The sequence below is a fragment of the Trichechus manatus genome, unplaced genomic scaffold (assembly GCF_000243295.1).
Source record: "Trichechus manatus latirostris isolate Lorelei unplaced genomic scaffold, TriManLat1.0 scaffold00003, whole genome shotgun sequence".
NCBI lineage: Eukaryota > Metazoa > Chordata > Mammalia > Sirenia > Trichechidae > Trichechus > Trichechus manatus.
This window is the reverse complement of record NW_004443939.1, coordinates 17,394,518-17,409,566: the sequence shown is the minus strand read 5'-3', so window position 1 is coordinate 17,409,566 and position 15,049 is coordinate 17,394,518. Positions and strand designations below refer to the sequence as shown.

General features: G+C 34.2%; 1 protein-coding gene across 2 annotated transcripts in view; it reads left to right on the top strand.

The window, feature by feature from the left end:
• Positions 1-8,679, top strand: part of LRRC40 (leucine rich repeat containing 40) — a 61,665-nt gene extending 52,986 nt beyond the window's left edge. For both annotated transcript variants that reach the window (XM_004369048.2, XM_023730989.1), the window contains exons 14-15: positions 5,590-5,775; positions 7,252-8,679. In XM_004369048.2, the coding sequence (XP_004369105.1) occupies positions 5,590-5,775; positions 7,252-7,357 (292 nt within the window). In that variant the 3' untranslated portion in view covers positions 7,358-8,679. The remainder of the gene's footprint in view (positions 1-5,589; positions 5,776-7,251) is intronic.
• Positions 8,680-15,049: the final 6,370 nt, after the last annotated feature.

Here is a 15,049-nt window from a genome sequence, read left to right as displayed (position 1 = left end):
AAAAAGGTATAGAGAATAATATTATACCTCTTTATATACCATCTAGATTAATAAACCATATCAAGCCCATGTGTATGAGAGTAGAACTGTCCTCCATAGAATTTTTAATGCTGTGGTCTTTTGGAAGTAGGTCATCAGACCTTTCTTTTGAGGCACCTCTGGTTAGATTCGAACCATCAAGTTTTCGGTTAGTAGCTGGGCGCTTAACTGTCTGTGCCACCCAGAGACTCTTAGGTTAAGAAATACAATATCATAAATTAAATGCTTTTTATAGTTTTTTTTTTTAATATAATTCCCTTTATTTTTGTTATTGTTGTTGAGAATATACGCAGCAGGACATACACAATTCAACGATTTCTACATGTATAATTCAGTGACATTGATTACATTCTTCCAGTTGTGGAACCATTCTCACCATCCTTTTCCAAGTTGTTCCTCTCCCATTAGCATAAATTCACACTGCCCTCTAAACTTCCTATTTAATCTTTTGAGTTGCCGTTCTCAATTTCATCCCATATAGACAGATCTTAAAAGAGTATAGTGCTTATGGCTGACATTCTTTATTAAACTTTTTTTTTAAATTTTGTTTTTTTGTGTTTTGTTTTGTTTTGTTTTTTTCCTGGCTACTTTCCCTCTAGCAGTCCTCTAGGTATTGGAGTATTCACAGCTATTTTGGACTTCCTTCTGTTTTTTATCTACCTAACTCTCCTGCATCATCTAACACCATTATCCCTCTCACTTGCTGTGTTCCAGTCATACTGACCACCTCATCATTCCCAAGTATGAAAAGCTCTTTCCTTTCTAGGGCCTTTTGCACATGCTTTTCTGTGCCAGGAATGCATTAACTGGTCCTCTACTCACATGGCTACCTCCTTTTTATCCTTCAAGTATCACTTAATTGTAACTCCTCAGAAAAACCTTCCCAGACCATTATTTTAGAAGTAGCTGAGAATTCTGCTTTTCCCTCTTGGTTATTCCCTGTTACATTGTTCTGTTACATTGTTCTGTTTATTTCCTTCACAAGCTGTAATTATTTTGTTTATTTGCTTATGTATTGTCTTTGTTGTCATTAGGTGCTATCGAGTTGATTTTCAACTGATAGCATGTACCTCCCATTAAATAGTAAGCTCCGTGAAGGCAGAGACCATATTGCTTTTGTTCACCATTTTATCCTTGACACTGCTGTTGAATGGAATTTAGCTATGAAAGGAAATAGAAGTATACAGCAAAGCTAAAGGAGGACATGGATCAAGGGAGTGTGGAATAGGTGGGAAGAAAGGAGATGTGTGTATTACAAATGGAAAAGATGAATATATTTATATGCTGTTGGCAGTAACCAAATAGAATGGAAGAGCATGAAGTTACATGATAGAAGATGATTAATGGAGCATTGTCATTTTGTAGGTTGACAGTAATAGAATTTAGAGCATCAGTCTTGGATAGAAGGAGGGATAATCTTTACTTTGAGTGAAGTTCAGAAGATATATTAATGATAGGTGCAGATGCAGATTCATTATGGGTAGGAACAAGAAATTAAGACAGTGGATGCCTAATGTCTTTTAATTTCTTGGTACTTATAAGAAATCATGTTATCTTCTGAGGAAGAAAGGGACAGGAGTTAATCAAAACTAGAACAGAATTGTGAACCTTTGATAAAGTGGCTGAGGAAAAATGGAGGGAGGAGCTGACCGAGCATATATAATTGAATTGCTGTGTGGTGTTAAAGGATCTTCTGAGATGGGATATGAAGAATTATGATTCTGTTTATTCATTCATTCTTTCATCATACATTTATTTACTACCATTTTTAGACAATTCTTTGTGGGTTGCTTGCATTTCTGCACATCTTTGAGTGAGGCATCAACTGCCGTTTGTTATGGACTATCTTTTCAAGTATGCTTGCATAGCCAACAGCCTTGGAAGATAGAGATATAGTGTCACCCTACAGAGCCAAGAGTAGGTTTGCCTTGGAAGATACAGTGTCTCCCTACAGAGCAGGGGCAGGCATGCCTACTGCCCATTATATAAAAGATTCCTTAAACTCAGAGTTCCCCACCTATAACATAACCCAGTATGTGTTTAGGCATTCACCCGGGTGATCCACATCCTGATGGAACTTGGGGGCAAGGGACTCCGATATCAATATACTGATGCTCATTCTCATTGCTATGCTGTGAATAATAAAGTCCTTTGTCTCTGACTCAGGAGCCTCGTGTCTTCTGCCACCATCCATGAAACTGTGGCAGGCTAACTTGTTAGCTTGAAGGAACCCTTCATAGTTCTTGACAAGAATGTGCTAGATGCCAGGCTGTGATACCAGTCAATATTGATGGTTAGCTAGAAGAAATCTAGCACTGTCTTGTGGTAAGTGGGACATGAGAAGAGAAACAGCCTCCACTTGAGAACACTGCAGTGATTGCTGTAGGTATCTTCAGGCAAGAGCCAGCTTTCAGTTAAGACAAAGACCCCCTCTATTGCTTTGGTGTCCTGTTTCTTTTGCCACACATTTCTTCTCCCTTCATTCTTTTTTTTTAAATCACCCTAATCTTATCAAGTTAATCTCTTTGTCAGAACTCTTCAAACTTAACTCATCACCAGTATCTGCCACATCATTTGTAAATAGGGACAGTTTGTCTCTTCAATTCATATACCTATTATTTCTTTTCTTCTGTATTATTGCTTTCCCTGGGACCTCCAGTGCTGTATTGAATTATGTAATAGAGGTATCCTTGTCTTAATAATAATTTAACATTTCTCCTTTCTGTATGATGATTGCTGTAGGTGTTTAATTGCCAACCTTTATAAAGTTAAGGGCTGTATAATATATTACATTCAGCTCTAAAGATTTTGTAGTTTTAGATTTCCTCTTAAAGCGTTATTTAGTTTTGTGGTTTTTTTTTTTTTTTACTTCCACATATAGAGAACTTGTTTTTATTTTTTAGAGGTTTCTGTTACTGATAACTGATTTTACTGCAGTATGACTATAGAATATAGTCTGCATGATGTTGATTCCTTGGAATTTATTGAGATTCACTTTGTAGCCTATCAAAGAACATCTGTTCTCTATTTGTTAAGTATAATTTCTGTCAGTGTAACAGATCAAATTACCTTTAATCATGTTATTTAAATCTTATATTTGGTCTATATTTCGCTGCTTTTTCAGTTTCTGAGAAGACTGTTAAAATCTCCAATTACAGTTGTAGTTTTATCACTTTTCCTGTAGTTCGTAGTTCTGTCAAATTGTTGCTTTAGATTATTTTGAAGACTTATTGTTAGGGCATATGTGTTCATGAATGCCATCCCAATTTGATATTTTGCATATATCAACTTTCTTTGTCCCTTCTTAAGTTTTTCTCTTTAGAGTCTATTTTTTCAGTTCTGATAGTCAAATGACTATGCCAGATATCTTTTGGTTCGTATTTTCCCAATATGTCTTTTCTCCATTCCTCGATTCTTACCCTTTCTGAATTTTTTTGTTTTAAATGTAACTCTTGTAGTTAACATATTGTTATCTTGCTTTTTGACCTAGTCTGAGAATCTCTGTATCTTGGGTGATTAAGCCCATTACATTTAATTACCTCTGTAATAGTATTCATTTTTGCCGTCTTATTTTGTTTCATAATTACCTTGCTTCTGTGTTTCTTTTTTCTCCTTTTCTCCTTCCATTAGGTTGATTGAATTTTCTTCTGCTGCTGAGACACAGTAAGCTTTACTAAGTTCTTTACTCATCCTTACTTCTCTTATGTTTCTTCTTCTTCCTGGATTCATTTTTCCTTAGCTGGAGAATACCCTGTATGTAGTCTTATGGAAGAAGTCTTTTTATGGTAAATTTTCTGAAACCATAAATCACTGAGAATATCTTTTATTTGCCCTTTAATTTAAATGGTTGAGTTCTAGGATCAAAATCATTTTGTTTCCGCACACTTAGATAGGTCATTATTTTGTTGCTCTAGAGAAGTCTGATAAACCTGATTACTGTTTCTTTGTGGTTATCTGTTTCTCTGGAAACATTGGTAACAGCAGTTAATAGTTCACGCAAACTTTTTAAAAGGACCTGAGATGTAAGGTGTCTGCCAATTTTTTTTTTTTTGGTTGTTTAATCCACCCTATTGAACACTATTAACTTTTTCAATTTTTTTTTTAATTCTGGAAATTTCTCAATCACTATATTTTCAAATATTTCCTTTTCTTATTTATTGATTTATTCTTTTCTTAATGGGAATCTTTTTAGTGAATATTAACAGGTCTACTTTTATCATCCATTTCATTACCATCTCTCATTCTTTCCACCTCTTTATCTTTTCCTGAAGCAATCTAGGAAAATTCTTCTACCTAGTTTATTCTTCAGTGGTATGTGTTATGCTGGTCAACTTTCCTTTTGGGGTCATTATTTCAACAATTATATTTTTACACACTAAATCTCTAGTTCTTTTTATAATTGCTTGTTTCTGCTTTGTGTTTGGCAAATTCTCTTATTTTTCTTAGAATATTTACTATGCTTATTGTAATTCTTGTTTTGTCTGCTCCATTATTTGTGCTTTCTCGTGCATGGTTATACGATTGTTGTCTTTAGTTCAAGATATATGCACTTCTCAGATCTCTCTTAATTTTTATTTGTGAGTTCATCTATTTGTCTGTTGAGCTATCAGTTGCTTTGGTAAGTATTGTCTTTGTGTTGGGGGCAAAGGTTAATTCTAACTTCTGTTTTAACCGTTGAGCCATCTTTTATAATTACCCTGGAAGAGGGGAGGAGAGAGTATCTAGGGGTCATTCACCCCATCTGTACTCCTGATTATTGGTGCTCCAGTCTCTGGAACTTCAGAGCTGCCTTCAGTTTATCTTTCACTTTTGCTTTTTTGCTAAGGAAGGGCAGCATGAGGCAGTGGAAGGGCACTGATAAAAGACTCTCTTTTACCCTATCCTTGTCTTTTCTACTCCAGGCTGCCATTTGCCTCACACTGAAGTCTTGGCAGACTCTGTCCCCCAAGGGGTCTTCAGAGATTTTGTGTTAATTTCCAAGTACTGCTCTGAGAGCCATCGGCCTTCCCATCTCTTCGGGCATCTTCAGGGTTGCTTTGGACAGGCAAGCCAGCAACCTGTGCTAGTTTGTCAGCTTTTCAAGAACCAAAAGTGCATTCATTTTGGAAGCTTCAGTCAAAGCAAAGTATAAAACTCTAATTTTACTTAATATATTAGCAGTAATTATGTTTCATAAGAAGTAAAAGTGAACTAAGGAAGAATACATACAAGGAGACATTATATAGAAAATCTCAGGAGGATTTCCTTATCTCTTGAATGTGAACAAAAAAGCATGAGAGAATTTAAACTTTTGTTTTATTTTATAGAGTAAATAGAATCTATTAAAAGTCTGTCCACTTAACATGTATTTCAAGCTTTCAAAAATTTTCTTTTCGATCCATTTTCTTTGTTTTGTGGAAAATTTGAAATGTAGGACTTACACCAAATGTAAAATAATGCACACTAAAGAAAACATTATCTCATTATATCAAACTAAAGATTATCTATTTTAAGAAATTATTTTGACCTCTGATTCCAGTATATTTAGGTGTTCTGTTTATGTTTCAAAAGGTTCAAAATACTACCTGAAGTTCTGTATCGTATCCCCACACTTGAAACAGTTCTGATTAGTAACAATCAAGTTGGATCTGTGGACCCTCAGAAGATGAAGATGATGGAAAATCTGACTACATTGGACCTTCAAAATAATGACCTCCTACACATCCCACCAGAGCTCGGTAATTGCGTGAATTTAAGGTAACTATGCCTTCTGACTTTTTCCATTTATTTGATTTGTTGAAAGTGTTTTTTTTTTTTTAATTTATTTGTTTCTTATTGAGGTAATCTTGCATATTAAAAATAATAGGTAACAGAACCCAAAATCCCAATTCTGATTTTCAGGTTTTACCAAATATATTTTTTAGCTTTGTTCATATATGTGTAAATATAGTAACTGGTTGTTTCTAGCAGTACTTTTCTCATCACTGTGTATATTTATAACATGAAACTCTACCATATAAAAACGTCAGGGAAATACAAACTCCTTAGCTTTGCATACAGAGTTTTTCAAAATATGATTACAGACTAGCACCATTCCATTTCAAGCACAGCATGATCTTTCTCATGCTTTGAGTTTGCTGTTCCCTCAACTCTGCTTTCATCAATAGTGTACCTAAATATCACCTTTGAAAACTTTCCTTATTCTCCAGGCAGAGTTAGTCTCTCTTCTGATTTCCCACCATTCTTTGTTTATCTTCCTTTAGAAAAGGGTATCCCAGTGCCTGGAACATAGTAAGCACCCAGTAACTGCCTGTTAAAGAATATAAATTGTTTGGCATTTCCTACTTTATGGGGACAGCACTGGCATCTGCTCTGGTACCTATAGTAGGGAATTATAGGAAGCAAGTAAACAACCCCTTTTTCTAGAAATTAAGAAAATCAGTCTTTAAAAGAATTCCCAAGGCACATAGAAAGCTGTGAAGATATAATTTAGATGTAGTGTATAATATAGTGTGAGTCCTTTGACTTTTGTTTAGATAAACACTTAGGCTATTAAAAATTAATGTAGAAGTCTTTTATAACTAAATATGTTTTATTAATTATATGAAGAAACAAATTAACAAGCTGTTAAATATTAAGTCGAACCTCATTTTAGAACATGTAAATACATTTATACATGTATATCTGGTCCAGTGAGGAGGAGAGCAGAAGTGTGTTAGTATTTTTGGGGCCGGCGGGGATACATTAATTACATTATGACCCTAGCACTGGTAATTGTCAGTTTGCTCATTTTAATACTTGGGTAAACCTAATTGGTCATTTAGTATGTGGTCTTTATAAAACTGAGAAAACACTGGGTATAAAGGTGATTCAAACCACAGATCCACTGTTTAGTAGCGGTGTGATCCAAGAAAGTTTTCTTACCTTCTTAAGTCTGTATTTCCTCATCTATAAAACAAGTATATTAATGGTACCTACATCATACTGTTGTTAAGAGAATTAAGAGACAATAAATGTAAATTACTTAGCATCATACCTTTCACATAATAAGTATTCAGTTAATGTTTTGGTTATTATTGTAGTGGTGATCCCAACTGTTTTAAATGCTCAGATTTGAAAAAGAACAAATAGAAAAAAAATAAAATTTTTATTTTTAATATTGCAAATGAAATTAGAAGAAAAGCCTCTCTAGTGGAAAATGTTTAAATTCTTTAATTTCTCTCTTTTGCTTAGAACATTACTCCTAGATGGAAATCCATTCCGCGTTCCTCGAGCAGCCATATTAATGAAAGGAACAGCTGCTATCCTGGAATATTTGAGAGACCGAATTCCTACTTAAATTGGAGTTGCCTTATAATCCTGGCCAAGTTAACTGTTAGGAGGATTTAACATTTTCTTTTAGTATCATCCTAATACTGATTGCTATAATTGATCTTATAGTTTTCCAATATCACCTAGCCATTGGTATAATTGGCCCGGGCCATATTCCTGCCAGGAACTATTTTTACACTGACAACTATTTAACATTTTTTCTAAGGTATTGTGTACATTTATAATGGTGATGACCACATATACTATCCATACATTTATTCTGAATGTTTTGAAAAGCATTTACCTTACCCACTTTTCATTCCCTTATAACATAGCAAGCAATTTCTTCAAAAATGAATTTTTATTTAACATGAATATTTTTATAATGACAAAGCATTTTTGTAGAAGTGTTTTTTTTTTAAATTTCTACTTGTATTACATATAATATGACCAATTGACTTGACTATGACTACCCAATTTCTATCTTTTTATTAGATATAAAATTAAATTGAATTTTACTGAGTTCTGTCCTTTGGCGTTAAAAAAAGTAAGACTTTTTGTTACCCATGATAGAACTTTTGTGATGTAGTTGGTTTTGGTACAAGTTTTTAGTCAACATTCACTGTTTCGTTTTAATCTAGTTAAACTGATTCTTTTCTAGCTATAGGTCTTTTCCCCCTATTTTTTGAGATCATTTTATCACGGTTGCTAATCTCACAGAAAAGTCATACAAGATAAAGTTAATTGAGGGAGAAAATAGTGAAAATACAGTTATAATTGCTCTCACAATTTTGAATTTAAAACTTGACAAGTTTTATGATATCTTAGGTATTAAGTTTCCATATGATAATCTATTACTTTTAGATTCAAGAGCATTAAGGAGATTGGATCTGTATATTTTTCCCTCAGCTAGAGAGCAAGCATTTTGAAATACCTTTTGTTCCTTAAAAAAATATGTATTGAATACTTTATCTTACTAATTATTTAGATAACAGAAACTGATAATAATAAGCATATACTGCATAGAAATCTTGAAGTGTACTGTGTTTAAAACACCTGTTAAGCAGGTATTTGTATACCTAATCTACTCTGTGTGTTTTAATCCAACCTTTGTGCATCTTTTTATTTCTAGTACGTTAATTTAAAACTTATTGCAATCTTGATAAGACCAAACTTGTAGTCATGTAGTAATTTTCTAAAAGGGAAGTTGATACAGATAAACTTGATTTAATGAAATTCCAATATAAAATTTTTTGTTTACACCAAAAATATCAGAAGTAGGCTGATCAGTCATTATTAAACTTATCATTAGATTCTATTAAGTAGTCAATTCAGTAGTGTATAGCTAGATAGATAGCTTTTGGATGTTTGAGGCATGTTTATGTTATGAAAAACTCAGTGCTAATAAAGATAAATACTACATGGTCATAATTATTTTCAAATATTTGATTACAGTGTTTGTTTTTGATTAAAAGAAACATTCCCTTTTCATACCACAGCTCTATGATGGATTAAGAAGTCTGCTTTGATATTAAACAAAAGACACTTTACAATAAGGTGACATTTTATTATTTATACAATAAAGAGACTTTAATGTTATTCAAAACACTTTTTTTTAAATACTGAAAAAGTTGAGTACACCAAAGCCGAAAAATGGCTCTGCTATACACTGCACAGCATTATTTTAGTCCCTGTATTTTGTATCTGTACAGAAAGCATCTTCAAAATGCATTCTAATCACATTGTACACCTTTACCAATTAGTGTCAATACATAAAATAAAACTGGAAGAATACAGCTTGCATTTGCAAATTAACTGACAAAGTAACTAGTTCCACTGATTTGGTAAATTTAAAATATAGATTCATAGGACTTCTTTGCACATAAAATGAAGCAGCTTTCAAGGTCGTTATGGTGTCATACTGCAAAAAAAAAACCATTAAGTACATTCACAACCTATGTTAATAAAGTAGTAAATATGTCTTCATTCAGTTTTATTTACATCAATATATAGTTCAACTAAAAAGTACTATTAATTGTGATACAGTAGTCTTTTAACACATACAAAAATGACAGTTTTTATATATAATTTAAGCTTAAAATCACAATTATCTCAAAATATTAATTACAATACAGCCATTTCAATTAAACATGTCATGATTTAATTTTTCTTATAAAATGGTAAAATTTTTTATTAAAGTAAGCAATTTGTTTTGAATTGGCTAGAGTACACCCAAGTAGAAAACCTTAAATGTTAAGAGGTGTTTCCTGCCTCCTCCCACTCAAATTTCTATATAGCCACCTAGGCTAGCAAAGAGACAGAAAAGGCCCCAATTTATAAAGATTAAGTCTCTTTTGCTATACTGCTGTGGCTTGTTGGTTCTTCCATAAAAGCTTTACACAGGGAGTGTCAACTATGCAGTGAAATGCATGCATTAATATACAGTATGTCTATGTAAAATGTTAGTGTTTACTAATGCACATTAAAAATCCACAAAAACTGCAAAAGAAGTCATTAATAAAGAAGCACTTTGTTAATCAAAAAGATCTATCAATCGCATATTGTAAACTCGAAAACTACTTGATAATATAATGGACTTTCTTTGCGATGAGATCCCAATTCAAGTTCTTTCTCTAGCTGAAGGAGCTCTGGTTACGGGGCCTTAAGATGTCACTGTTGTGCTGCACATATGGTAGTGAAGTCAGATGTTAAAAAGGATAGGAGTCCATAGAGACTGTCTTCAGTTTTCTGAAATAATGGCCTTAAGTTGCATTACTGCTTAGAAATTTTACTTAAACTTACAAGAGAGTGAAATATTTCACTGAATGAATTATATGACCTCAAATGGGAAATTGTGTGTTTAGCATATGGGAAAAATTTTACATAGGTGGACTTCTTTATATAGTAATAAAAGGATCATGTCAAAAAATAACTGAGGTCAAAAGTAATCAATTATCAAATACTTTAGGATGAAAGAATAATTTTCATGGGTACTTTTAAAAAAATAAACACACAAACCTAATATCTAGTATCCTTTTACTTATAATTCTTAACAGATCAATTAAAAACCTATCACATTCTCAGTTTAGAATTTCTGCTGTTAGTTTAATATATCTTATCTGAATAGAAAGAAGCTACAATTCATCTTATGGTTTACTTATATACATCTGGGTGGGGGCTGTATAAAGGGAGAAAAATGAAATTACAGTACTTACAAACCTTACTCTTGCAAGGTTATTTGTGGTGGTCTTTCAAATTTACAAACAGAATTCGGTGGCTTTACTTCTGATTTTCAACTAAACGGGAAAAATTCTCCCTCATATGAAGACAATGTCATAGTCCTTAAGCTACCTTTTAGGCCCTTATGTACACCAAGGAAAAAGAAACTTGATTGGCTCTTCAGACAAAAAAAAAATACCTGCTTTATCTGTCTGTCACTTATATTTTTCTTCATTCCAAACTGAAAATAGTAAGGCTTGCATTTTTGAGGAGGAAAATATAGTTGAGGATATTAAAGGGAAATGCCTAAATGTCATAAAGCGTAAGAATTTAAACATTTATTGCATTCCACTGACACTAGGTGTCATCAAAGCTAAAACAAAATTTCCTAGAATAAAACAATATACAACATTCTTTACAGACCTGAACAGATGCCTTTTCCACATTCAAGGCCAGTAAGAGTCCTCTGAGTGGAAAGACTCTCCAAGTATTGAAAATAAAATTTATTTCAGCAATGCATTCTGAAAATAAATTTCCTTTTTAGCAAACATGGGAGCTGCTTTATGCTCTGTCTGCCTGAGCGTTTCATCTTGATTTTTCTATGGACTTTCTAAAAAAATTACATCAAATTTCCTAAGTAAGAGATTTTTTTATTTTTAGTAGAGGACTGGGGAAGGGGAAGAGGGTCAGAGAGATTCAGAGAAGTAGCATGTGATTTCTTTTGTCCATTTGTCAAATGCTTTCCTTAATCTAGCTATCATAAAGGTCAGTTGACCTGCACACCTGGGCATTGTTTAACTTCATTAACTGTGCAAAACAAATGTGCAAAGAAAAACACCTATATATGTTATGTCTATATATAGACACAAAACCTGAGTTATAATAAAAGTTTTTAATATACGAAAACTTTTCTTAATGTAGGAAAATAACCTTTGAAGGGTCAAAAATACCTTTGTACAATATACGCAGCTAACTTTAAAACTTAAGTGTGCTTAAAGTATCACATATTTTATGAGACCCAGCAAAAAAGGGACATTTACATTTGATAATTTAACAATAGCTGAAATAACCAGATTTTTATTTCTAGCATCTATTTTCGTTCCCCTGAATTCATTAACTTTTCTAAAACAAAATAAAAGAAGCACATTCAAATATGAGTCTGGTTTTACTTCTGATGAACAGTTCCTGTTTTTTTCTAAATATTGAGGACATAGGAGATTTGGGGTTGCTAGGCATATAACTTAGTGCCAGGCTATAATGGAATTTTAAAAATCAAACAAAAAGAATATATAATCTATTATTAAGAGAAATACTACTTAAAAAAATACTTGGTAGACAGTCTTGCGTCAAGTCTGCATGGAGTTAGTCTTTCATCTGCAGGCTCCCTTTCTGCAGAATATTAACTATTGAAAACTCCTTTCTCCACACTTCATTTCCTTAGTTCATGGCAGGTTTCTTAACGTTTTTGTACTTGAATTGTCCCAAATGAAGCTCCCTTGCTTACATTCAGCCACTAGTTATGATGTCCTCTTTACATCTTTCCCATCGCTTCTTTTTCTTCAGGAGCTCAGTTGTCTGGGATGACTCCTTGATCCCCCTCATATGCCCCATAACTACTCATTAGGAGAAAATATGCTTAAATGTTTCTACTGTCTTATCATTAGACACTGATTTAAGGCTGAATCCAGGACACACTTATTCCCTGGGCCATATCTCAGATGCATACTGAGGAAATTTTATAGAAAAAGAGTGCAAGTTGCTTCTCCATGCTGCTCAGGTTGGCTCTTGTAATTAATTATGCATTTATTGCAGTAAAGTCTTTGCTGCTTAGAAAGAAGGGAAAACCATCTGAACCAGAAGGTTCAGTCCTTGCATCTGCAGTTGGGTTGGAGGGTGCCTTGAATACTTGTATCAGTGGTGGAAGGGAGTCTGGTCAGTGTCTTTGAATGCTGTCTTTCCTCACTGGGGTCATGAGTCTGGTTTGAGGATAGGGTGGAAAATGCATGCAGTAGGTTTAGGGGTTAGAGTCATTAGCTAAGGGAACTGCAATCTCTTCCTGCCTTTTTATATGACACTTGCCTGAGGATCACTAGAAGGATTTTGTATTGTGCAGAAGGCTAAAAGAGTCACACTTTATCTGCCAACAGACTTGTTGTCATGGGAACCAATGCAGGAAAAAACGAAAATATGACGAAGAGCTGAGGATTAAATGTGGAGAAAATTGATAAGGAGTTGGTTTCTACATGGCAATTTGAGCATTTGGGATTTAAAAAAAAAAACAAAAAACAGAATATTCCTCATGTAGCCAAATCAATGAAAATGGACAAAATGACTTGCTGGCAGCTGATGTGGGCAATGCAGGTAGAAAGTAGTGTGCATGCTGTAGTTTAGATATGTGGAATTCTGGAAAATTCAGCCCTATCCCTGGTAAGACTGAACTCTTCAGCCCAGATGTTAAATTAACCATATGGGCAAAGGTGCCCTTTGGAAAGCTATGTCCATGCTTAGCTTGAGAAATAATAGCAGCCTGCTGTAACTACTCTCACCCCTCTGAAGGTGGCAGACACCACCTGACAAGATTATTGCACACCTAGTATATTATTGCTTGCAGCATCTTTCTGATAATTCCAAATTTAAAAAAAAAAAAAAAAAACCCACATCCTGCATATCTGCATCCCCGCCCCCACCAAAAGGCAGCGATTGCAAGTAACTCAGTAGGAAATAATTACTTCATCACACCTGATACAAGTCCTCCCTGTATACTCTCCTCTGTCATTTTGGAGTTGATAATAAATTGATGAAACCAGACTGTGGGATGCCAGGAAAATCCTTCACAAGCACTTGGAGTTTCAGCCTAATCTGAGATAGGTAAATTTACACATTTATTTTCAGATGCTCCGGGGAGACTGCACCCACCTTATCCACCAAGCTTCCCAAAAGGCTATTTCCTGAAATCCTATAATTAATGTCTAATTCCTATGACTTTTGGCAAATACGTAAAATGCAATTGCCCTGAGGAGAGAGGGGAAGGTTGCAGTATAGCTGACTATTACATTTGACCATTCCTGGAGAGCTTTTTTTCAAATAGTAGTAACATTCTTCACCTGCCATCCTTCCCCCGCCCTCCAAATACACCCAAAGAAAAAAACTAGAAACACAACAGTTACGGGGTAGGAAACATTAGAACAACCTTACGTGGGACTAATCTATAAAGCTATATGAAGCACTGCTTTTTATTAAGGGCAGGTAAGCAGATCTCTTTCTAAGGCAGGCAAATAAAACGTAATAGGGTCTTTATGAGCATCTATATCTTTGAATTTGGCCTATAATAAAAAAGAGACTGCTTCTGTTCATCTCTGATATGGTTTTTTTAAAATCAGACAGTGGATGCCTAGAAGAGGACTAGCTGGTCAGGGTTAAACTAAACATGATTAGCTTTTGCTGTGACTTTGTACTGTTCCTTTCAGGGGTAGATCATATTTTGGACAAATTTGAGCTCCTCCAGGCTGAGGCCACCTGACACTACTCAGTTTAATAGGTTTACCACATCCTTTCATTCCTCAAGCAAGAATTTGAAAACTGTTAGGACAAATCTCATAATGTACTGAGAATTTAAATTTGGCTTCTTCGAATTTTTTAAACAATTTGATTCAACCTCTACACTTTCTGGGAGGTACCTTAAGGAATTAGAGACATAACTCTCACATGGTTTTCTCTAGTTTATCAGATAGCTCAGTATGTAATGCACAAAAGAACCAATCTTGCCAATATTAGGACAATTATTGCTACCAACTACTTGTATTTGGAAATCAGAAAAATTAACTTATGGAACAATGATGTCTGTGTAGTATGCATTATGCTTTGCAGAACTGATTTTAAATGTGGCCATTGAATATACGTAGTACAGGGATTTTTTTCAATACTTTTCAACCTTGATCTGCAGCAATATGCCCAAAGTGACCTCTCCCTCTAAAGTATTTAAAAAGCACAACCTCATTTTCAAATGTAAGCACACTGCACAACCCATTGCAAATATTTTTTTATAAACTCACATTTTTTTAAGCTAATGCACAAAGACACTAAATTGCTCCAAGATAAAACCGACCACCTCATCATAAAATGGCAACTAATTTTCCAGACTAAGGTTCATACATTTTTTAAGCCTGCCTTTATTATGCTGTTGCTCTTCCAGCTCTATGCTAATCCTAGCCTGAGTAAAAATCCTTGATTTTAACTTCAAAGAGCAAACAAAAACTCTGGGGTTTGTTGGAAATAAAACCATATCTGCTATTTCTCTTGCCAGTGTAACCTCTGAAGAAATTCTTCCTTTAGAATAACTTCTAGGATGTTACATGGCTACCATTTTTTAGTGCTTAGTGATGTTGCCAGGAGTTCCGGGGTGCTGCAAATGGTTAAATGCTTAAGCACTTTGCTGCTAACTAAAAGGTTGGTGGTTTGAATCCACCCAGAGGCACCTCAGAAGAAAGGCCTGGTGATCTAC